General features: G+C 37.7%; 1 protein-coding gene across 2 annotated transcripts in view; it reads left to right on the forward strand.

Moving 5' to 3' along the window:
• Positions 1–25,980, forward strand: part of LOC139708040 (serine/threonine-protein phosphatase 2A 55 kDa regulatory subunit B delta isoform-like) — a 64,885-nt gene that overhangs the window by 37,600 nt on the left and 1,305 nt on the right. For both annotated transcript variants that reach the window (XM_071620025.1, XM_071620027.1), the window contains exons 2-8: positions 828–899; positions 14,539–14,636; positions 16,716–16,881; positions 19,195–19,485; positions 20,645–20,809; positions 22,709–22,833; positions 25,444–25,580. In XM_071620025.1, coding sequence (XP_071476126.1) covers positions 828–899; positions 14,539–14,636; positions 16,716–16,881; positions 19,195–19,485; positions 20,645–20,809; positions 22,709–22,833; positions 25,444–25,580 — 1,054 coding nt within the window. The remainder of the gene's footprint in view (positions 1–827; positions 900–14,538; positions 14,637–16,715; positions 16,882–19,194; positions 19,486–20,644; positions 20,810–22,708; positions 22,834–25,443; positions 25,581–25,980) is intronic.

The raw sequence follows: 25,980 nt of genomic DNA on the forward strand, positions 1-25,980 counted from the left end.
TTGTAGGTGTTCAGGGAATAGCAAGTGCTATGTGTTGGGTAAAATAGATAATATCAACTGTAAGCTTTAAAAATGCATTTTTCTACTATGAAGTGAGAATGTTTCAGTCACGACAAAAAGGGGAAAATATGATTACTGCTTAAATGCGCTCTGCCCATGCCTGCGGCATAGTATTAAATTCGCATTTATACTGGAAGTGCATGAGGGAATTGGGTAAAGTGTGACTCTGTGTGTTGCACGTGGGTTTGTGAGACCACCACATTCCTTTGCATGTAGCATACGGCCAGCGTATGGACGTGACTGCTAGCGACTGATTGTGTACATTTATGTGCGGTCCATCAAATCCATTGGACTGACTTTTACTGTGCTGCTAGTCATTGGGCAAGTGCTATTAAAGATTGGACTCTTGATTAGCAAACATCATCAGTGTGATTGATGTCTGAATATCTTTTGTACAGAAAATGACTCACAAAGTTTATTCATGCTCACATGTATACAATTGTACTTGTCCATACAATACAAGTACAATATGTACTAGGAATATCATGTGGCAAGGACTGGTACACTGTGGGTAAACCAGAGTACAAAATGATACTAGTGGAAGTGCTTCAATGCTTTGATTACTGTTTTATATGCCCAATTTTACAGTTACGAGTGTGATACAATATAAAGTGGAGAAAGTGTCAAATGTTTCGTTAGTGCAGTGAATATGGCAAGAATTATGTGTTGGTAGTAATGATCTTAGAAAGGATTTATGGTGTCCCTTATCAGTGTGACATGATAATGTACTAAATTCATGGCTTTTCCCTCTTCTTTTGTGTCTGCAGTTTCAGGAAGCGGCGAGGTGCAATGGTGCTTTTCACAAGTCAAAGGAACTGTGGATGATGATGTTACTGAAGGTAAGTAAAATGGGTTTAAAGGGATGGTATAGTACTGGTTGAGGTAAGGATTCAGCTTTTAACTTTTTGCGAGATACTTAGAAACCACTTCATGAAATGTTAAAACAGCATACAATTCTAGAAGAATTCAAAGTTTATTTGATGAAAGTGGTTTTGAAATGGCGTAGATATCTAAAAACAACATAAAACAAAGCGATCCTAATAAAAGGTGGGTCCCACCTTTTATTAGGATCGCTTTGTTTGGATATCTCTAGCTGCTATGAAGTCTAATATAAAGTGTGCCACAATATATAAAAATATGGCAAAAAGAAAAGAAGATTACATGTCGAGGTACACAAAATATATGAAGTGTATCTGTTGACTTGTGCAGTTTTCTTCTGTCAATTAAAAAACATTGTAAAATTTTGTAATGAAAACTTCATGTGTATCAAAACGATTTTGATAACTGTCCTTTTTGTCGTGGGAAAGTTTTTTTTTTTTTAATACTAATTATTCTCAGAGCACTAGTTGTAATGAGCAAATACAAATATGCAGTATAAAGCTAACATGTTCTTGTGTGAATATGAAATGTAATTATGTACAGTGCGTGTACAGTATACACTTTAAAAGTGAGAAATGAATAGTGCTGATACGGTTTATCTGGCACCACAATTTGTCATTGGGATGACATTGGTACTGTAGCCCTGATTAGAGTCGATGGAATGACCTCAGGAACTGGAAGGCTGTGATAATTACTCCAACTGGCTTTACTTTTGAATATGCATGTACACTTGTACGTGTACAGTAGGACCTTGATTATCCGGACTCTCTGTTATCCAGACATCAACTGGCTGATATTTTTTTGAAATGTTTTCATGTGTTTACGGTGCCAACTCTCAATCAAACAAACACACGTTCAATCATAACTGTGTGAATACACGATGGGACATATTCTGTAACTGTAACTTTGTTACTGGCACCGAGTGCACAGCAGTGCTTTCGGTACAATGTACACATGAATGTACAATGTAGTGACAGTATTCAACAAGTCGCAGTATTGATCTTATTGTCAGTCCATATCAACCAAACAAATAATACATGAAAGAATATTTTTTGTGTATTTTGTTTTATTTCTGTATCATTCAATTTCTGATGTATGAAACATGGCATTGCCATGCAGATAAACATAATTTCAGTGAATTGGTATAAATAATGTGTATACCCCTAGCATGATATGCTAGATTTAGAAAGTGCTGTAGGTGAGCATATCTCTCTTATCTGGCCATATTGAATATCCGGACACCTGCCGGTCCCGACGTGGCCGGATAATCGAGGTCCTACAGCAGAACAGCCTTATATGCTGCCTTCATGACAAAAGTTGTTCATTCCCATGAGTTTGTGTATGATGGTAAACCGACGAAAAAAAAAAAAAAAGACAAAACAATGCTGAGACTGGGAGGTTCCTGTGTGAAGTACAGGTTTGAATATGAGATGCGTCACATAGCATGAGAAAGTGTTTCATCTTCTTGAAATATGGTGGGTGGTGCATCTGTAGTTTCTGCCCGAGGCATTGAGAGGGGATGATATCGATAGGCATCGCCCACTGGTGTAGTTGTGAAGTTACAGTATGGCTTGTAGAGTACTGCTCGAGAAATCTGCAGGATTATGCTAAGTAATTGATCTGCTGCCTGAGAATTCCCACATCCCATTATTTAAATTCAATGATTAATATTGAAGAGGGATCTGAGTAGGCGTTCACTTGGGTATTGAAGTTTCTGTAAAAAATACATTGTAAAGCCCTCTGTTTCTTCTCATAGTTCATTTTATAGACATTAAAAAAATATCAGCTACTTTAATGTAAAATACACTTCTACTAGACATTCTGTATGCATGTACACTTTGTATGTGTGTATCTGCGTGTTTACATGTGGGTGTTCATTGTATTTCTTAAACATGAGGAAATCTTGAGGTATAATTCTATTTGGTCGAATATCGACTCTTTCCTATAATTTTGTCTGATATTGAAAATTGTGGCAAAACAGTTGTATTTTCCTTAATATGTACAATGTACATGTACACCACTGTACATATTAATGTACTATGTTACAAGTGTATGTACAGTACATTATCGTGTGATTGTTTCCTTTAAAACTGCATCACTGCTTTCAATTTTCAAGAAAAATAGACTGAAGCTTTATGGCAAACATGTCAATTAGGCATATTGTTAGATGACCATATTATAATGGCGCATTTCCTCTTGACTCTTCATAATAAGGAATTGGCAATTTCAGCACATTCACAGTGTCCTCCAAGCGGTGTGTAACCAGGTCTAATCCAATATCTGCCATGCATCAAAGGCACACATGACACAGGGTTGAAGGGGCTGCTTCCCCCACACACATCCTAAATGTCAAAGTGGCATAAATAGATAAAAAGCGCTTCCCTTCTAGTGCGTGCTGCAGCAGCGTATATAACTATTCTACTCTGCCTAGCAAACTCCAGGAATTGGAAAAAATGGCAATGAGAAGTAGGTCGAAGACTGCTGGTGTAGCCCTCTACTTTGAGGGCGCCGTGGAGTTTATAAATCTGCAAGCGGCATCATGTTGATGGGTGTCTTTGGTGCCGTGAATAAATGCATAGTTGTGGAGGTTGATCTCTCAAAGGCTTGTTCTACTTTAATATGCACATGCACAGACTTGTGGCTACAGTGTACGTGCCCCATGCTGTAAATTCAATCACACTGTTTGTTTACATGGCAGACAATGCAAACATGGCATTTTTTGGAATAAATGTAATTTTTGTTTTGTTTATCTTTTTAAAACAAGTGAAATTTCACCGAGGAGACTTCATTCTGGAAGGGCTAAAAACAATTTTAACCACTTTATCGCAGCTTGTTTCTAAAAATCATAGTGTTTGTCAAAAATGATATAAAAACCAAACAGACAGATGATGGGCTCTGATACTGTATTGCCTCTGCATCAAAGTTGAACGAAGCATCCCATAATAGTGCATACAATCACATTCACAGTACCTTTTGCTGCCCAAGGCAACTGCTCTTGTGATCTGTACAAATGTCAAGAAATGTCTCTGATTTTGTTACTACAGCTGTAACTACATTGTATACTACAGTGTATGTGAAGTATTTACACACCTCTGTAATCTGAGTTATTAAACCTGTATGATGTAGGAGCAACAACCTATTTTTTTTTTTTTTACAAGTATTTCTTCTTGAAATCTGATAAAGAACATGGATTAATGGTCAATGGAAGTGAGAGGCATCAAAGATGTTTAAAACGTGTACATGTACATGTACTTCTTTTGCAAAACTAATGGTGTACAGAAATCAGTGCATTTGTATTTCATGCTAGCAGTATTTATATTACTAGTCTTTTTATATAATCAAGAGACACGGAAATGTGAGAATCCCTGTGATCTGTCTGTGTGGCATATGAGTGTGCTTGGAAAGTGAGGTGGAGCGTGTGATCTGTGAGCCAGGGTTATATCACCATATGGATACATTACAGTATACATTGTGTACTTCCTTCACTGCCTACCTGTGCATATTTTGCATTAGGCCTTGAGTGAATGCCCACTTGGTACTACATTTCGTAGAGCAACCCTCCTTTTGCCCCCCCCCCCCCCCCCTTTTTTCTCAGTCATCTCTGGTGAACTGGAGCACCATTCCCAGGGTAGCTGGTAAGCTGTGTGCCCACCCACGCACTGTACCATGTATACAATGTAGGACTTCTGTTGTGAGAAGGAATATGGGGTTCGGTGCTGCAGGATTGCTGACTCCGTACAAGTACTGTACATGTACATGCACTGTATATTTATTCTGCCTAGCATAAATTGTCATCGCCATCGTAACACATGTACCTGTGAGGTTTCATTGGTTGCATAGTAAACTACAGATGTGCATAGAAACACTTTGTAATGTATGTGTACACTTGTACAATGTACCATGTAGTAAAAAAGATAAAAATACATCTTGTATTCAATCAATTTGCGTGGTATACATTTACACGGTGTTGTACATGCATCAAACTTACTTTTGAAACCATGTGATTTGTGACTGCAGCTCAGTTGTGGCTGTACAGCTGTACCTGAAATACAGTGCACATTGACATGGAATGGCTAACAAAATGTCAGGCTTCCGCTATCATACTGGGTGACATACAAATTTGTCAAAAATTTATACAATGTATGTAATCCTCTAGCACGGACGGGGTTTTCACAGACTTTAAATATTATGGATCATTGATGGAAAAAAAAAAATGTTGTTCTGTACAATGTAAGAAGTGGTACATGTATATATGTACATTGTATTTCTCAGAATGAGAAGAGGAAAAAAAAAAAGAAGTAGAAGAAATGTCTCCAGGATATGAAAAGTAAATAAACTTCAACATAAAAAATGATCTGTATTTACAAACTTTAGCAAGTTAAGATTTCTTTGGCAAGTATCAGTTAACAAGTGCTGTGTACATTACACGCTATTCAGTTGAACTCTACAGTGTAAAGGCAATTGCCATGACCAAAAGGCATTTCATGCATCACTGAGCTGGCTCCAATATTGATATGCAAATGTGATTGGGAGGTACATTGTACTACTGCACTGTTTCTGTGATTGTCTTCATAAAGCAATGTTTCTGTTTATCTTAGTCCTGATTGAATAGTGGAAACTGTACAGTTTCCTCTGTTGTATACTAACAATGCTTCAACCTCTGCTGCAAGTTTATCCAACAAACTATGATTGCAAAGTATAGCCCCATGCCAAAACTAATTTCAGGTGACATATTCTTCTTTTGCTGTTTTCTGCTGCTGATAACATAAGATTGGTAAGTAAAGCACTGTACATTTGGGAACTGTATTTAGTATTGTTAAAAAGACATTCATATTGGCAGGTAAACAAAAACAAAAAAATCATTTAGAATACCAGTAGCAAGCATGTCAAAAGCCACCTGAAGAGCTGCCAGTTAAATTTAACCATACTGATATGAGCATGGTATTTCTACATTCTTGTGAAGCTTGTTGTGATGGTATATGAAGAATGATGACCACAAAGAAATCATATAATTTGTTGTGCTACTTCCCCTGGATGTTTGGATTTCTCATTGCAGTCATGCACGCAATCTGCTGCCAGTCAGCCAGGCTGTTTTACAGCATATGGCTGTGCAAAGTATAGATGAATCTGACTTAAAGGTAGGGGATACCTTTTACAGACCTCCCAAAATGCAGCAAAACATTAAATATGAACCTCAGGGGACTTGCTTAGGCCACTGCTTAGAAATTTGGAAGTCGACCGTTATCTAAAATTTGAATAATGCACAAAACTCAACTACTCAGTAGTTCTGTGTGTCAGCCACACTTAAGCCTTTTTGTTGCATTCTTCTGTATTTGGGCAAGTCCAAGATAAGGTCCCCTCAGAAGGCAAAATTTCATCTTTGCTCAATATTGACATATTTGGTATCATTTTGAAGCTTATGAGTTGAAGTTTTGATTACCATGGAGGAAAAAATGATATTATGTAAATTTATGCAAATTTCAAGGGCTTCATTTGCATAAATGTAAAACACAGCGTTACGTATGGGACATTTATAAAAATTCATATTTATTCAAAGGAAAGCAAATGACATTTGATTAATATGTAGACATAAGAAGTTCATCAAATAGTTTAACTTGGTATGAAAATTTAGGGATTATGCAAATGATTATGCAAATTAGCTCGTGTCCTATCATGAGATGTCCCATACGTAACAAAATGAGGTCATTTTTTGAGGTTTTTTCTGAAATTGCTAAGGTTATTTGAATGCCCTTTTGGAAAGTTCTAATTCAATGTTTAGAGAAATTAAATACCATAGAAAAAAGGAAAAACAGTCAAAGAAATATTTTTTATTAGGCATTGAAATAATGTTACGTATGGGACAAATGCGTTACGTATGGGACATCCTCATATATATTGCATGTAAATGCATGTAGCTAGCTGGGAAGGTCTCTCAGTACACAAATGGTCAATCATCCTGAAGAAAGCATCCAGACTTTGTAGATACTTTTTGAGTTATAGACACTTGAAACAATACATGTACTTGACTGAACAATTTTCAGAAAGGGGAGGGGAAGATGACAAAATACACTAATGAAAATCAGCATTAAAGGGATGGTATAGTTTTTTTAGAAATGGGGATTCAGTTTTCAACATTTTATGAGATGACTGGAAACCAATAATATGAATTACTAAAGAGCATACAATTCTAAGACTAGAGGAATTCAAAGTTAATTTGATGGAGATCCAATTTGAAACAGTTGTGATATCAAAAAAAAAGAGTAAAATAATTTTTTTGTTGTTGTTGCAAGTGATACACAAATTGTCCTTATTCAGTTTTCAATGGTAGCCACAACAAAATTCATGGGTATACATACTGAGGTGTGACTCAAATCAATGACCTGACTGCTAGACAGACATCATACATCTACTTGATTACTGGAATTCCACGCATCAGGTATTTCTCATCTATTAAGATTAATATTTCTTGTGTCAAGTTGTTTTTTATTGAAATTAAATGGCAAACTGCCCTTCATCAATGGAAGTAACAACTTTAAACTATTAAATTTTTTAGTAGTAACTACTGTATCCTGATAAAAATAGGGCATACATACTCAGGTTGGTCATAAAAAATATAGAATATATAAATATGATTATGATGGTATATATTGGGGGATATTGTTCCCTTGACAATCTGGATCAGTATTTGAGTAATTTCAACTGATTCCAACTAAATAATTATGAAAAAATTTGTTTATGGGTATTTTGCAAAATTATTTTGCAAAATACCCATAAACATGGTCCTCCACACACTAAACGAATGGGGGACAAAGGGCATGCATACTCAGGTTGGTCATAAAAATATAAAGATATGATTGAATATGACTATGATGGTGAATATTTGGGGAATATTGTTTCCTTGACAATCTGGATCAGTATTTGAGTAGTTTCAATTGATTTTACTTCAATAATTATGCAAAATACCCATAAACATGGTTCTCCACACACAAAATGAATGGGGGACAAAGTGTCCCATACGTAACTGTCCCATACGTAACACGTCATGTCTGTCTTTAATTAGAACCTGTAATTAGGGCTTTTTGCCTAATGACATGAAACTTACCTGTGATAATCTTGAGTGTTGTGACTTTCATCACAGTGAGTTACAAGTTGTAGAATGAAATACTTTCAGAGAGTTTTGAGGTTGAAAAAAATGTTTAAAAAAACAAAATTTTTCTGGTCCCATACGTAACGGCACATATTTTCTCTTCTAGAATATAATTTTCAAGGTCATTTTTCTCAATTTTTTTACATGATTATACTTCTCATAGATATCAATCACCATGATAAAGTTCAATATGATCAAAGGCCACTGACACTATTTTTCAGGTCAAAAAAGTCTCTGAATGTCCCATACGTAACGTGCGTGTTATCTTGGACTTGCCCATTTGTGATCTATAAACACAAATCTAAAAGTACAAGAGCTGATGTAATAACATATAGAGTGTGTGGTAAGAATGTATATAGAAAGGTTTGTAAGTGTTGATGAACTTTCTTCACAAAATATACATGATGGACACACATGCAGTACATGGGTCTGCAAAGGTAGCCTAGTAATGTACTGGAATTTACGGTGAGCCCCGAAAACAATTCAATTCAAAATCTAACCGTCAAAAAAATGTACTAAATGTTACCTTCCACTTTCAATACTTTATGGGAGTTTCTAAAATGATATTCTCTTCAACATACCACTGTATTTATACAACTCTTCATTTAAGGCGTGCAAATGGGATTCCCTACCTTTAAAAGAGCACTGTAACTCATGCCAGCCATAACTGGGGAGCTTCCAAAGAATAACAAGAGTACCTGCAATTGGTTATGCAATGAGCCAGGCGCGTTGCTATGTCAGTGCATAAATTATCTATCGTTTGGCATACTTTAAGTTCCTGGTGAGAAATTATACTAGGACCTTTTTGTAACCAGAGACTTTGAACATCACTGGGCACTGTACGTCAGTGTTAGTGGCTCGAATGTGGGCAGGATGTTTTTAGTGATTACAACATTTTGCTGTTTCAAGTACAAGGGTTTGTACATGTTGTATGTGGCCAGTACCACTCTCCCTTAAAGAGGGAAACAGAAAATGTACAACTTTTTCTCACTTCAGTGTAGTAATGGTGATCTGGAGACTATTCTGTACAGGATATGAAGCCATTACACAATTGCAGAGTAGAAGACCAGAAGATATGAGATTGGGCATACATGTTGAATTTTGTAGCCTGTAGGTATACATGTACCATAGTTTTGCCCGTGACTATACAGTATATGCATGCTGCGCAATGGTATATATGGCATACAGTTCTGGTCCATTGCACTACACAGGGAGGGTATAATTCACGATGCTCATGAGACTACTCAATGAGAGTCTGAGCTTGTTTTTGTTGTCTGATACACTGTACCTTGTACTGTGTAGCAGTTCACCCTGTGACAAGTTGGCACACAGGAGGGAAAATCCCTAACTGTTAGAGTACAATTTCCATGTCACTCAAATGGGTATTGCCTTCATTCCAGGATTTATTATGTAATAAACAACAGGCATTTCCAACTTCAGCATAATAGAAATCCCTTAAGTAGTAGATGTACATCAACCACAGTTTACTTGATTGCTATTACAAAGATGCAAACCTACAGTGTACCTTACAATTACAAACATATTTTAATCAAATGATACATGTATGTTTGGTATGTTTTCAGCAGATCGTACATGTAAATTGATATTAAGCAGGTTCAGTACACATTTGATGCTGAAGGTTATTTCCAGTTGAAAAGACATCAGTTATAAAAGAAGAAAAATGTGCAACTATAATGTACTCTGTACAGTAAAGTACTAAAATACCTTAATACAATTTTGTAGGTTAGGACATTTGACCTCTAGATAGTGAGTAGACCAGTAAGTACATTGTAGGCCCTCTCCCAGACTGATACATTGTGTGCTTTAACTATTGTGATTAACAACATTACCTGCTTACATATTCAAAGCAACATTTCCAACCTCACAAATTACCGTAAAGTTCCGTGTATAAGACGCACTATTTTTTCGTCGGAAAACATTGAAAATCGGGGGTGCGTCGTATACACGGGTACAGTCGAATCATGGGAAAAAATCCGTCATGTACACCCAATTTTATAAGGCCAACTTGGGGCCATGTATGCCCATCGACGTTTGGAAGGTAAGCAATCACTAAAACTTACGGATAAATGAGCGATCTTTCAATCTGGACACACACAAAAGCTGCAAATACGAGATGAACTTACATCGGCCTTGTGCAGTAACGATGTATCAATCTGGCCATAGACAACAGCTGTAACAGCACTGCTAGATGCTGTATGCTACCGATGTCAGTCTACCAAGCTACAAACAGCCAACCTAGTACATAGCTGGAATACGCGATGTACAGGTATCATTACTAAATTACCGATACCGTAAAACTTATCCATGTACTAGTATCAATATGGCCATAGACAAAAGCTGTAAAATAAGGAGTAGATTGACACTATGTCACCGTAAATATGAACAATGTGTGAAGCATGCATGCATATCCATGTCGTTCGTTTGCTCTTCATTTCACGAGGCTGGCCAGCTAGGATAGCATAGCTACACTGTAGCTAGCTAGCTAGCTGGCAAGCCTTTGGCAAAGGCAGCAGCTGCAGCAGCTTTTGCAATGGACTCTCGTGCACACAGCGATCGGATCGTAGCGCGCTTGCCCGTTGCGCGCTGTGTGTACAAGTCCATTGCTCTCTGTGAGCGTGTGCTGAAATTATAGCGAGCTGCCTTTTGCAAAAGGCTAGCACTGTGCATACAATCATGGTACAAGAGACACATGTTACTGGTAATCCTAAACAACAGTGAGTGTAATTACCGTACGCACCGTACGTCTCGCTGTATGATCCCTCTGCTACACTTGTTGATGTTTTTCTTATTTTTCGTAATGAACCTTCCAGTCTGACATGCGTCAATATGCGAGACACCCTCTGCTATGTAAATGACAGCAAAGATCGTACTGTACACTCATGAGTACGATATGCATGACACATGTACCATGATTGAAAGGCGAAACAATAGCAAGTGAGTACTGAGACAAGTCTCGCATTTGCGTCTTCCATATTTTGCCGATGTCCGATGAATACCGTTAAAAGAAAGTATACAAGAAAACGAAAAATAGAGCAAATACATGCTGCATTCTAGGGAAATTTTGAGCTGAAATAATATGTATGACACACGCAATATTTGCGTGGAAATTTTAGTTTTGTTTTTTTTTTTTAATTTTAGGTCCGAAAGTAGGGGTGCGTCTTATACACGGGTGCATCTTATACACGGAACTTTACGGTAAATGTCATCGTGAATGGGCCGAATGCATAAAACAAGCAATTGCTTGTAAGCAATTGCTTCAAGCAAAAGCACAAGCTCGTCTAGCAAAAGGTCTAGCTCAAGCAATTGCTCAAATCCATTTGCTAGTGCTTATACCTTTTGCTTGTCCCGCACAAGCAATTGCTTGCGTTTGCAACAAAAGGGACGTCACGCCTGTGCGAACAGAACAAAGGCGAGTGTGGCAGCATGTGTTTGAAAGGGCATGTGTGTGCAGAAACATTTCCTGACATAGCAGAAGAGCTATGAAATGGAACTCATAAATGCACACACGGACGCACACACACAACTACACACACACACACACCACATATCACTAGCTGATTCCCATCACTTGTTACAGTAGCCCGGATCTGCCAGATCGCACGTGGAGAGGCATCTTGCTCTCCACCGAAGTCAGACATCCTACCTGTTTTTCATCACATTTTGCGTGCTAACCACTGGACATTCCTGTTGTTGAAATGAAAAATTTCTTACTCTACTTATGAGTAATTTCTTGTAGATTTATACCACTTCTTCACAAGTGTGGTCTTTCTTCCATGAATATGAAAATGATACTTAAAAGGGAACGTCCCAGATAAGCAAAAGCTCAAGCTCATTTTACAGAGCTTGTAAAATCGTAAGCAATTGCTAGCAAGAACTAGCAAAAGGTATGTTTTATGCATACGTTTTTAAGCAAATGCTTGGTCTCTAAGCAATTGCTTGTGGGCAGCAAGCAATTGCTTGTGCTTGTTAGCAAAAGCTTCTGCTCACAAGCAATTGCTTGTTTTTATGCATACGGATTCGAGTAAAAGGCTAGCACAAGCAATTGCTAGCGTTTATGTATCCGGCCCAATGTTACAGCTGTTGCAAATTACAAGTGAATGAACCATGAACCACACAGTTTTACATATTATGTGTATATGTGTAAAACTATCAAGCAACATTATTGTTTTAATACCTACACTGTACATGTATACTCTTACTTTGATACAAAACTTGCTGTAGTGACCATTACCCCTAAATTTCTGTTGATCCTGTAAGAAATACAAGACACATTGTCACATCTTTGTGTTTTATCTTGCCAAACAACAGGTACAGGTACATTTCATTTCTAGCATGAGAAAAAAAAAACAAAAACAAAAACAAAAAATCAAAATAAAACAAAAGATCGTGCATGCATGCTGGGCAAGTTCAGATGTGCTCTAATGAAACTACATGGTATGATACATGTAATTCTCAAGCGTATGCCAAGGATATAATGTGTTTTTGGCAGTGTGCCTTTTTATATGTAGTTATATTATTGAAATTTTACAAGATCTTGATCCTTATGGTCACGTTCTAGTACACAATACAGACTTATGATATGTTCACTGGGATTTTCTGTTATGAATGTCATGTGCTGTAAAACCCAGATTACACTGTACGTACACATTATTTGTAATAGTCTCTTTAATATGAGTGTTACCATGGGGCTGGTGTAGAGCTTACATTGTAGGCCTACTTGATATTTTTTCTCTTCTTTTTTTTTAGATAAAGTCAAAATGGCTACCGGTACATGTACAGTAGGCTGATTAGTACCAGTGAACTGCCAAAGGCTACATGCCTTTGTGATTTAGAAACATCCACCCAGAAATTAGACCACTGAGGTTTATCACGTTCAGTACAGATCATATTGTATACAATGTGATATGCAATGTGTTTTACACAGGACACACATACAAAGTATACTGTTTCTTTTCATTTCAATAGTGTTGGAGGAAAGATTTGTGGATATGTTGGAGGACAGATTTGTATGGCTGCTAATCCATGAGTTGTCCTTGTATAAAATATATGCATAAATGCTCTGTGGCAAATTTAGACATTATGCCTGGTATAAAGATGAGATTCATTTGGACAAGCAATTGTATTCCAGAAGCATTTTCTATGTCATTTTGGTAGTGTTATACTACTGGTACTATTCCTCCTGAATTAAAAACACATTTTAAACAGTAAGCATCAGGCAGTGGAATATTAGTGTGTGTCACAGAACATGCACACATTGCTGTGAACTGTGTTGCCCTTTAACATTGTAGTTTCCTGCACAACACATTGTACAGTGGAACATTATCAATGTAAACATGTGCTTGAATCTACCTGTTCATGGAAAATGAGAGAGATAGGAGAGATGCATAGAGGAAGGGAGAGAGAAAGGGAGAAGGAGGGATAGGAAGAGAGATAGACAGATGGAGAGAGAGCTGGAGAGATAGAGTGAGGATACAGTGGAAGGCAAAATATCAGTCAACCACTCTCAAGTTGTTTGTGGTATTGTCAAGAGACATGTACACGTACACCAGGATGTGCCGATCTTCCTCAGGAAATGAAAGGGTGCTGTTCCTGTGGGTGTACAGCTGTACAATGTATTGTCAGAGAGATGTTGGGGGTTCAGTGCATGTACTGGCTCAGGAGCAGATGGTGTGAAATTTTAATATGAACTTCATGTCCTGTCATCTTTATAATAAACCATGTTCCTTTGACTAGGATGTACCTATGTTTTCAGGGATCAAGCAAAGTTTTTGTATTTATGATCTGTTACCATGTAGTCATGACTAATTTGGAGAGGTCATTAAACTCTGTAAAACTGGGAGATATGATAAACATATTTCTTTTGAGGAGTGTTTCATGTTGCAACTCATCTGCCATGTACAATGTACATACAATGTAATACATTGTATGCTTATTTCAGTCGTTTGTTTAAGAAAACAACGCCTGTGTTACTTTTGGAGGATGTGGCTATAATGATTTGCATTTAATCAAAGTCATGAGGCATAGTAAAAATACACAACAAACGGTGAAACCCGATAGCTACCCCAATGGGTTAAGAGCACCGCAAATGACAATTTCGCTGATGCCGGATTGTGCCCCTGATGCGGCGAGCCATAATGGTATGCCAGATGGAGATAATAATGCAAAAGCCCTACACAGATCTTTATGGCTCTGCAATCCATCAGACACTGGCCAAAGTGTGTGTCATGCATGCACACACATACTGTGCCTTATCCCAGTGTATAATCATTCAGCAACCTATGCTGCAAGAACTGATGAACGCTAGTCCATTAACTTTGATGTATCCTGTATTCCCTGATATCCCTAAACTTCTCTTTTCTATGCAGGTGATGCTGTTACCATCTGCTTCCCATCTTAATACTGTCATGATTTTTTTTCTTTTCCCCTTGCAGCTGACATAATTTCTACTGTAGAATTCAACCATGATGGAGAACTACTAGCAACAGGTGACAAAGGTGGACGGGTAGTTATATTTCAACGCGAAACCTCTGTAAGTTTGATAAAACTCATGTTTCTGTGCTTGTCTCTTTTTAAAATTGTCTTCCCCTACGTGGCACATTTCATTAAAGGGATAATTTACCATTTGCAGATGAAACAAAAACCCTGCAGTAGTGCTTCAAAATACATGTAGTTCTAAAATGTGAGTTAGGGATAAAACCAACCAATGTAAAAATTTGAACCAGTATAATTGATGTTAAATATCGTTAAATTCGTTATATACAAAATGTGAACAATAGTTAAAATAAAAATGTTTTCAAATTAAACCGTGTACAGTTATGGTTTAATGAGAAAAATAGTGATATGTCCTTATATTTTAGGCTTTAGTGCAAAAATTTTCAATATGGTACTATTGGTAGGATGTTTTGTGATACAACTGACCATGCATCAAATGTCATATGTTGAACATTTTTTAAATCACTGCTCCCAAAGGTAAACAGGACCTTTAAAATGGAACTGCAGTTCAAAGTGGGCAATGGTTCTATGGTAGATTTTTTTTCTGCCTAATGATTTCCACACAGATTGAAAGGTAATGTTACGACTTCTGGTTTATGTGAAGGTTAGGAGTTTGTGCAGGAAATGATACATGAAACACTTGAAAACTGAACTTTGATTGACAGTCAACATTCAGGGATGCAGCTGAAATTAATTCAGACTTTTCAGTCCAAATTACGTTATGATGCCCGAAACCTGAAATGTTTTGAAAACATGGCAGGTGAGACCGTACTGCTAATCACTCCTTTTAACAGGTTGAGTTGAAATGTGTAGATCGGTGTCCCATTGTCTTGCCCGCATTCACTTCTTGAATATAATATGTGTTCTAATCACCGACTCTGAACCCAGTGTGCATGGCAGGTAGTTTGTGGTGTAAAAGGGGACGGTTGTGATGAAAGCTGCCCGGGGCAAAAGGATTTCCTCATCGGAATCCTTGAGTACTGGGACACAGGATGGCATAAACGTGAAGGCCAGATTGATTGATACATAAGCCACGAAAGAAGTAGAAGAAGAAGAAGAAAGAACAAGGAATAGGCAGCCCCAGTCAGTGAATTATCATATGACATTTCATGCTGCCCTAGATGCCTACAGTGTGGCTGGAAACTGAATCATAATTAAAGGTTTTTGTGCCCGGCTCTTGTCATATTTGGCATTTTCCGCTTTTCAAGGAAATTTCCCTTGTCAGAAAACCTGCGACTACTGGCGCTTGTCATCTCTGAAGACTTTCTCCTGTCGTCCCCTCTTCGTCATTCTTTCTCAGTTAGGATTCTTTGCTTATTTTGCATCAAATTTGTGAAGAATATCTCCAGAAAAAAATTCCCAATCAGCCAAAGGGGGAAGAGAACAATAAAAAGAAAGCTTACCGCTTGGTGATAACACACATTTTTAGATGTGTTGATATTAGAGAATGAAAGCTTTTATTCATTTCATGAAGCACTGTCTTCCTGAGAGATAGATAAAGAGAGAGAGTTTCATGGGTGACTTTTCCCGTGAATCTTTTATTTGACATCTTTTTTTTTTCCATAATACTCTACATTTGTGTCATCGAAATTGCAGCAGCAGCTACATAAAATTCTACAGATGTACTGTATGTGTCGTATATTTCGTGAGGTTTGTATTTTTTTGCAAATTTCGCGAGTCAGGTGCTATTTGTGAATTTTTAACACATGAAAACATTTTTGTAACTCTTGTCCTGACATGATTGCAACGTGTGCGCATACAGTACATTGTACATTTCTCCATTCATGACTGCACTCGCTGATCGTGAATTTAACCTGTTGAGGACGAGTCCCGAGTATACTCAGGCAAGGGTCTATGGGAAATGCATGTTATAGCAAAATCAAACCATCCTCAACGGGTTAACCACTCATAAAATTGTTGGGAAGTCCTGATTCAAGAAAAATTACACTCACTATATGGCATACATGTATACTGTATATTTCTGAAATGCCTTTTTTGTTGAAACTTCAATCATAGTAATTGATTTAAACTGTAATGTGAATTCATTATTCATTATCTTTGAATCAATGTTACAACTTTTGTTTTTACTCTTTCATTTGCTGCTTTGCATGGCCAGTCCAAAGACGCAATACCACCTCGAGGTGAATACAACGTATACAGCACCTTCCAGAGCCACGAACCAGAGTTTGACTATCTCAAGAGTTTAGAAATAGAAGAGAAAATCAACAAAATCAAGTGGCTTCCGAGGCAGAATCATGCACATTTCCTTCTATCAACAAATGGTGAGTTTGCAAATATGTACTATTCCATAGCTTTAAAGACACTCCGTCGTGGCGAGTGGTTTGTGCGGCACGGAGACGAACGCAACACGCTGCCTCCCCCATTCTGTATCAAATGTAGTGACCCCCGAATGAGAATAGCGCTGGCTCAATGGGTCAGCGAAAATACGGTAGGCTACAAGAGAGCTCCCTGTGCTTATCTCCTAACCCAAAATGGCTGTCCCGAGAGCTTCCGAATGGACGCACACTCTCAGTGCGCATGCGCATGAAGAGAGGCCAAAAGAGCCACGCATCTTCTGGCCTCTCTCCTCCAATCACCGCAGCTCGCGGTGACAATATTTGTGTATGATGCGTACACACACACGCACACACACACACACACACACACACACGCCGCAGCGTCTTCTGGCCTCTCTCCTCCAATCACCGCAGCTCGCGGTGACAATGTTTGTGTATGATGCGTACACACACACGCACACACACACACTTGTCTCAGTGGTAGCATTGTCCCACACGTTTATGGATATAGCACCGAGTCTGCCATTGCGCAATTGCACGCACAAACTTCGGTCGTTCGGAGTTTACGTACCATTAGGGATGGCGATCGGCTGCCTTTAATATAAAAAACAATGTGTGATAAGGCTGAATATGATCTGTAAGCAACTTCCTTCAAAGTATGATGTTTCGAACATGCAATTGTCCAGTCAAATGCAATGTACAGTGCAAGTCATCATTCAGCAGGGTGGCAGATGTGTAATCCAGTAAATGCACTTAAATGTAGAGTTAGGATAAGCTGTGGAGTTTAAGAACTGAAAGTAAAATCTAAAGTAACTTGCTGTCTGATTCTTCATCTTAAAGAAAAGTTTAAAACATAATTTTTACTATTCATTTGCAAGAATGGCTCTTTAATCTTTACACTAGAAAATAGGATTGTTTTTATAGTTCTCCTGTTAATATAAAAGGATACATGCTAAAAGGGCATGTCCTTTTTCAGGGGCACTAAAAAATATGTATAATGGAAGAATCACAGAGCATGTTGTTCTAGAGTCATGAAATGCTACAAACGTTATGTATCAGTTACATGTAGTAGCAATTAAAAAGAAAATGTATCAGTTACATGTAGTAGCAATTAAAAAGAAAATGTATAGTATGATGAAAGTGGATACTGGCAAGGTACGTGTACAAGTAAGTATTGTGAAGTTGGAATATGAATTGATTTTGTCATGACTTTGCCAAAAAAAAAAAAAAATGTTTTCCAGCTAAAAGGAAAGGACATGGCAAACCACACAGATAAAGAAGGAAAAAATTGTGAGGAACACATTTTTGACAATGACTAAATATGGTAGGGAGTTCTTGATGCATTTTGACAGGTCTGTGGGGTGATTATAGGGAATAATTGAATCGAAGATAGTACATCTGGTTCGATATATCAATCAATTCTCCCTGATATCTGCTCTATACCAGGCCACAAAGGTTTAATAGTTACCATTCATTATCAAACCCAATTTGCATTCTCTGTGGAATAAAGAAATAATGAAGAATGAATGACATTGTGTGTGTTTGTGTATGTGTGTGTGTTTGTTTGTCTGTGTACAGTGTGTATGTAGATAAAGGGTTGTCTAATATTTGATTAACATACACAAGAAGTAGCATGATACATCTTATGATTATGAAGATTCTATCATGACATAAGTGGAAAAAGGGGTAAAAAAAAGAACAACATTAATCAAATGCATATTATTTTAACACAAATAATTTAGATTTTATATAAAGTTTTGTCTGTATTATAGGATTGTCATGAAGACATCTAACAGTCAGCACTGTTAAACTGCACAGTTTGCAATACCTTATAATCCACTACATACCTTTTTATTATTATTTTTTTTTAACTTAATCAGTATGATTGTGGCTGTGATAAAGATAAGTTAAATTGTTATGCTTTTCCCATCTTGTTCAATGTATAACTTTGGTACATTTTGTGAACAAGAATGAGGTAGACACAGCAAAGAGTACGTGTATGAGTTACAGAAAAATAAAAAAATCTTGAGCCAAAGACAATTAAAACTCATTCTCTGTTTAATACTTTATCTCATATGTCAACCTTGGCAATCAGAATAGATGTCCTTGAGTTATCTAACCTGTCATAAGCTTTCAGTTTCTGTCTCTAGACAGGGAATTTTTGTTTGTAACATTGTCTTCCAAATTGGACCAATTTTCCAATCCTCAAAATAGGGACAAGCACATTATACTCTTGTATTCATTATGTTTCAGTTACTGGAGTGTGGTTCTAATCGCTGTTCTCCTCTCCTTCTTCAGACAAAACGGTGAAATTATGGAAAGTGTCAGAGCGAGACAAGAAGTGGACAGGGTCCAACCTGATGGGTGAGGACGGCGTGCTCTTGGACCCAGCTGCCATCACCTCACTCCGGCTGCCGGCGGTAGAGCCCATGGAGCTAATGGTAGAGGCCAGCCCAAGGAGAGTGTTTGCCAATGCCCACACCTACCACATCAACTCAATATCCGTCAACAGCGATGGCGAGACGTACATTTCTGCCGACGATCTACGGATCAACCTCTGGCATCTAGGTATCACGGACCAGAGCTTCAGTATCCTTTGCCTCACATCGACTGTCAGAAATTGCATGAAATTTTTGAAGAATCATCACTTTCTGAATTCATTTTCAATGAGGAATAAGGCTTTTAGGGACAGAGGTTGTATACAGTGTATGTGAAGTTTATCATTACCTCCGCGAAGGAGGTTCTGTTTTTCTCGGTTTTTCTTGGTTTGATTGTCAGTTTGCTAAGTAACTGAAAAAGCAATGAATGAATTTGTATGAAACTTAAGGAAAAGTTGATGACAAGGCACGGAACTGATGATTTGATTTTTGTAGTGATACGGTTAACTGTCTTGATCTAGGATACTTAAAAAAAAAATTGAAGGATTGCCATTGGCAAATAAGGCCAACAGAGTAAATGAGAGAGTTCAAGGTGCTCTTATTTGAGGTGTGCATACGCGCACTGAGTGTGCGCTTGAGGCGCAGTGTGCAGTACAAGCTGCTGCCGGCTTGTGAGACACCAACAGAAAGGCTTCTTTGTCATTGGGAAATAGTAACGAGCGATTTTCAGCATGAGAGTATTGATGGAAAATGTACTGCGTGGAGGAGGTCCGCACTCTCCGAGTACTTTTCTAATTTGAAATGTGAAGATGTGGTTGTGTCATTCTGTTAGGACGTAATGGAAAGACGACTTAACATTTGCAATGTAATTGTGGTGGAAGGGAAGTGAGACTAAAACATAATTTGCAGATATGATTACTTGGGTTCCTTGATTGATAGGCAAATGATTATGTACAATATTAGATGTATTTCATTATATGATATGGGATCACGTTGGTTGTAGAAATATGAATCTATTTATATGTACGCTTGCAATTAAAGAGAAGTGGATATGAAGTATGTATATAGATACCATCATACGGTATACTAATCATTGTAGTACATGTTACTGACTAGCTGTGTTTCAGGATATTAGGCCTGCCTTGTTGTTTGCAGAGAATCTTATCAAATTCTTTATGGATATAGTATTGATTATTTATCATTTGTAGTTAGTACAAATAGCAGCAGAATAAAGCAATTAATTGTTCATCTCTTGTTTGCACAAGACATTCAAATTGGCTGTAAAAAGGTTAAAATTCCTGTGCATACGTACTGCGTATGGAAAGCCACAAGATATTGTTGTGCTTTGTCCTTAACCCTCTGTCCTTCAGACATTGTAGATATCAAACCTGCCAATATGGAGGACCTCACGGAGGTCATCACAGCAGCAGAGTTCCACCCAAAGGATTGTAATTTATTTGTGTATAGCAGTAGCAAAGGAACTATTAGGTTATGTGACATGCGCCAGTCGGCACTATGCGACCAGAGCTCAAAAAGTGAGTACAAGCCCTAACCTCCAAACCTTTTAAAGATGTGGGGACATGTTGAAATGGTATTACAGATACTGTACGAGCTTAAATTTTCGCGTACAGATATTTTCGCGAATTGCTACATGGAGGACATTTTCGCGTGTTGTTAATTTCGCATTTGCGAGGGTCTAACTGAACTTAGCTATTCGCGCGTTGTTATCTTCGCGTGTTGTTATTTTCGCGGTTCAAAGGCGATTCGCGAAATTCGTGAAAATAAAACCACCGCGAAAATTTCAGCTCGTACAGTAATAGATAAATAGAAAAATACGAATGAATACAAAAAGTTATGCAAAATATGAATCACCGACACCTATATTGCTGACCATCTGGTTACAGCCAAAGACATTCTTTCACTGAAATTTATTTCCAGCATACTTGACAATTTTTCATATCAGCTTGTTTCAGTAGAAATCAGTCTTCTTTTTTTTTCCAGAAAATCATTAACTACATTCAAATGTGTGTTTTTATGATAGTCATGCTGATATTGTATAATGGTTCTTGATAGTGATTTGATGTGCTGTTAAATACATTTTGGTGTGTGTTTTTCATTTTATGAGAGACAGTTAGTGTTAGGTAAACATGAAATGTAATGAAATGTTCATTTCCTAATTTAGAAATGATTCATAGAGAAAATTATCCAGGAAATTACAGAAATGTGAAGAGATGTTATGTGATTATATTTTATTAGCCTCTGAAGTTTTAGTCATACTGGAGTCAATATTCAATTTTAAAAGCACTGTAGAAAAAAAAAATATGAAGCAAACTTTTTAGTATCTGTTTATGCTTGAATTAAGCACAAAATGATCATTAGAATGGGGGGGGGGGGGGTATTCTCAGAGACTACAAGCTGCCACAAGGGATGCTGAAGATAGAAATGCTGACTTTCAGCCATCAAACTATATTAACTGAGAATACCCCCCCCCCCATTCTAATGATCATTTTGTGCTTAATTCAAGCATAAACAGATACTAAAAAGTTTGCTTCATATTTTTTTTCTACAGTGATTAATTGAATAGTGACTCCAGTATGACTAAAACTTCAAAGGCTAATAGAATATAATCACATAACATCTCTTCACATTTCTGTGATTTCTTGGATAATTAATGTGCACGGTCACATATGTGACCATATATCACAAAATCAACAAAGTCGCACACCCTGATTTTACATGAGGACTCAAAATAGGTGAAACAGGTCAACCTAGTCAATCTTGAGATTTACATGTTTTCTGAAAGAGTGATTCTTCTACGCTATCCGAGTTTGGGATCATAAAAGAAAAGGAAAGTTGTGTTTGTAGCAGTTTTTCTCAAACACTTTGTAGAATAGTGTAATTGGGTATGTCTTGGAGACCCCTTTTCATTCCTTGAAAATCCCTTACACACTCTTTAATTTCAACTCTAATAGCATTTGAAAGGATGGTGGTACTGCTTTGAAAGTTGGTATTAGTCGTAGACAGAATGTGTTAATAGAGCATACACTGTACTTTAATAGGCTACAGCTTATTCTGATAATCCCTTCATTGTTGTTGCTACAGAGTTACATCCTGTTTTTGGTCCCATTCATTGCACAGCTAGCAGGGCTTGGTAGTAAAGATTAAGTGCTTGAATGGACCCTATACTTAAGAGCCTCTTTTGTCAGTTCACACTTTTCCAGAATGTGTGCTTTCTTTAGAATATATAGATAGGTTTAGGAGAGCCCATTTGACTTGAGTTAGATATCACTTTAGTGCTTAAAGTCTGCTCTTTCAGAATCTGCTTGTATTCAGAAATCTATGTCTGGTGACTTTTTGATGGTTTTGTGATGCAGAGGTCACATGTTATATCCCACAAGGCATTCGCTTATATGTATTCATATTTTTTTTTTCAGTCTTCGAAGAGCCAGAGGATCCGAGCAATAGGTCATTCTTCTCAGAAATCATTTCATCGATATCAGATGTCAGGTTCAGCCACAGCGGACGCTACCTTATATCCAGAGACTACCTTTCTGTGAAGGTTGGTGCTGCTTGTTTTTGCAGAATTCTTGCAAAATTTGTGGACAGCTTTGTACAGAAAACATCATCGAAAAGGACTATTGAAGTGCTTCTCTTTCTGCAGTAGTCAGTGAGAGTGGCTTGCTACACTTAACTTTATGATAATCTCTTTAACTACCAATGATTATGTATTATCCTGTAGAAGGATATTTATAAGATAGTGTATACACAAAAGATTGTTTCCTTAGATGTACATATAGTTGTACCCTGTTTGTGTATAAAGATAAGGTTAAGGTTCAATAAAGTTCCCATGCACTCAATAAATTTTCTCAGTATGAGAGAGCTGTGGCGGTATTTTAACCCGCTGAGGATGAGCTGATTTTGCTGTAGCACATGTTTCCCATAGACACCTGCCCAAGTATACTCGGGAATAGCCTTCAAGGGGTTAAACCTCCAGTGCATTTCAAAAGGGCTAGGTATGTCTGACTTTGAATTGCTAGACATTGTGTTGCATACATTCTTTGTAGGTATGTATGTGTATGCATGAGTGTTTGTATGTTCATGAATATGCATCAAATAATTTATTGCTTCAATTATGAAAACCAAATTACAAGAACATGTTTGGATTACAATGTATATTATACATGTAACCTCCTTAATATGAAATGCCATGCAAGAGTGTAAGTGTAAATTGCAGTATATATGGTGAGCAATAACAACTGTGTATCAAATTGTTGAGAGCTGTTTGGAGAGTTTTAAACCATGTAAAACATTCCTCATACTGGCTGACTAAACCATCAAAACTAGTGTCTAATAGGACCATCTGCCCCCCTGCATTGACTTAAAAAAAAAAAAAAAACAGTATATCCTTTGGCTTTCAAATGATGGCAAGGGTTTGTGTATTGTCCTACACACCCATCAGAGCGTTAGTTTCAGAATCAAAGGAAGGAGGCAGGAAGAGCTCCCAGGGTAGCCGTGTGCTATTTAAAGTGCCTGCTAAACCTTCATTGTTTTCAGAACAAAGGGTACTGGTGCTTGTAAAGCATGGGAGTTGTTACATGCAGACAAGTTCAAAAGGTAGAGATCAGTGCACTTTTATTTTGGGCGTGAGGCAGGCACAATGGCACCTGGTAAATCTCTTTTTAAGTAGTGCAGCGGATTAGAAGCCAGGTACAGTGTATGAGGCAAACTGTGCAAGTAAAGCATAATGGTTTGCCTCGGGATAATTAAGTAATGAGCATTTATAGAGTTCAATGAGCAACATATGGTTTCAAAGGACTGAAACCATAGAGTCTTGACTGTAAGAGCACTCAATGAATGAGCAAATTGGATGTAAGTTACCAGCTGTCACATAATGTTGATGAAAACATTATGTACTGGTATCCTAGTGGCCACCCTACTGTCAAAGTGACAACCTGTCTTTCACTCCCTGATAACAGTTAATGTGTGCAGCATGTGGCTGGCATGTAATTTGTCCCCCCTTTGGGCATTACTTCATTTTAGTGTAGAAACTACTGACTACAAACTGAGCCTTAAACAGTAGATTTATGTGTACGAGTTACTAGGTTCTATGTGACACAATTTTTAGCAATTCGCATGACGGCTCTTCTAAGAAGAGATGGCATTTGTAACCAAGAGAATAAAGATTTACAGCAAAGAAAAAAAAAAGGAAAAAGAAAAAGAAGGTAAATCACTGAAAATCAAATTGTCTGCCAACCCGTCCACAGTGGTCAACTGTCTATAGAGACCTGTTGTTATGCCTCCCTGTAGTGATAGCCATACGGTGGTTTAACAATATGTGTATTTGGACAGGGTTGTGATTCATAACACTCTTTTGTCCAGTATACCTGTTCCCCAAAACAGCAACAATGAAAACAAAGTATCACTGCGTGGTTTCGCTGTACTCCATGTACTGTAAAAGTCAATATTTTCGCGCTACTAATTTTTCTTGCTCGGCCGGGTAAGAAGAGTTTTGCAGGTTTTTAATTCTGCGGAATCAAGACATACAACTACTGGAACATACGGCAAACAAAAATATTCTTGTGCTTTTATTTTCGAGCTAGTTTCTGGTTGCGCGAAATGCGCAAAAATTTCAACACCGCGAAAATTTCCACTTTTACAGTATACTTTCTTGGATGTGAGTGTGGTCTGAAAGAGACCTACTCCATGTCGATGTTTGGATTAGCATGTTCTTCCCATCCTTGGGGAAAAGTGAGTGGTTGATAGGAATGAAAGGCTATACACATATATACAAACTGTGACACACATTTGCTCCTGCGACAGTTGCTCCAGCCTTATTCTTTCCAAGGACTTTAGGGTTAGGGTGAGGGGTGTGATTAGGTTTTAGGTTTAGTTTGATGTGAGGATTTACAGTACATAGAATTAAGGGTTATGTTTGTGGGTAGAATTTATATTTGACTTGGCGTGCAGATATTTCATGGGAGCAATTGTTGATGGAGCAAATGTTGTGGAACCATACGTACACACTGAGGCGGGATCCAAAGAACACGGGCTCCCTAGAGAGCATGTCTCTGATTGGCCAGATCACCACCCACTAAACGTTCTGTCACGATGGAAACCTTCAAAGAATGTAAAATTATAATTGATTCTGTTGTTCTATCCTCCATGGTAGGTGTGGGACCTTCTGATGGATACCAAGCCAGTCGAGACCTTTCCCGTCCACGAGTACCTACGGAGCAAGCTCTGTTCCCTCTACGAAAACGACTGCATATTCGACAAGTTTGAATGCGTCTGGAACGGCACAGACAGGTAAACTTTCCCTGTGGATGTGCGTCATAGGCAGTGTAATACACTTACTCTACAGAATGTTTTCAATGCTGACATTACACTATTTTCTCCATACGTTTGGAAATCACTCCATGTATACACTCCATTTAACTTGGTATGTATATGCATTACTGCACAATGATTCTGACTGTGAGGTCAAAAGGTGAAATTAGAATGCTGAAATCCACAATAATTGCTCTCTGAAACACTTTCACCATCCAAATGAAACTTGGTTCAAGGAGCGTATAGCTGCTCAACACATTGTGGGGTTATGCTGTCAAGCTTTCAAATACGTAATTTTATTTTTCTTACCATCATGTGAAACTGTCATCTCACATTGAGAAGATGTGCTGTTGACCTATTATGAGAATAATGAAATACA

The sequence above is a fragment of the Diadema antillarum genome, unplaced genomic scaffold (genome assembly GCF_040938485.1).
Source record: "Diadema antillarum isolate AM-2024a unplaced genomic scaffold, OU_Dant_1.0 seq00001295_RagTag, whole genome shotgun sequence".
NCBI lineage: Eukaryota > Metazoa > Echinodermata > Echinoidea > Diadematoida > Diadematidae > Diadema > Diadema antillarum.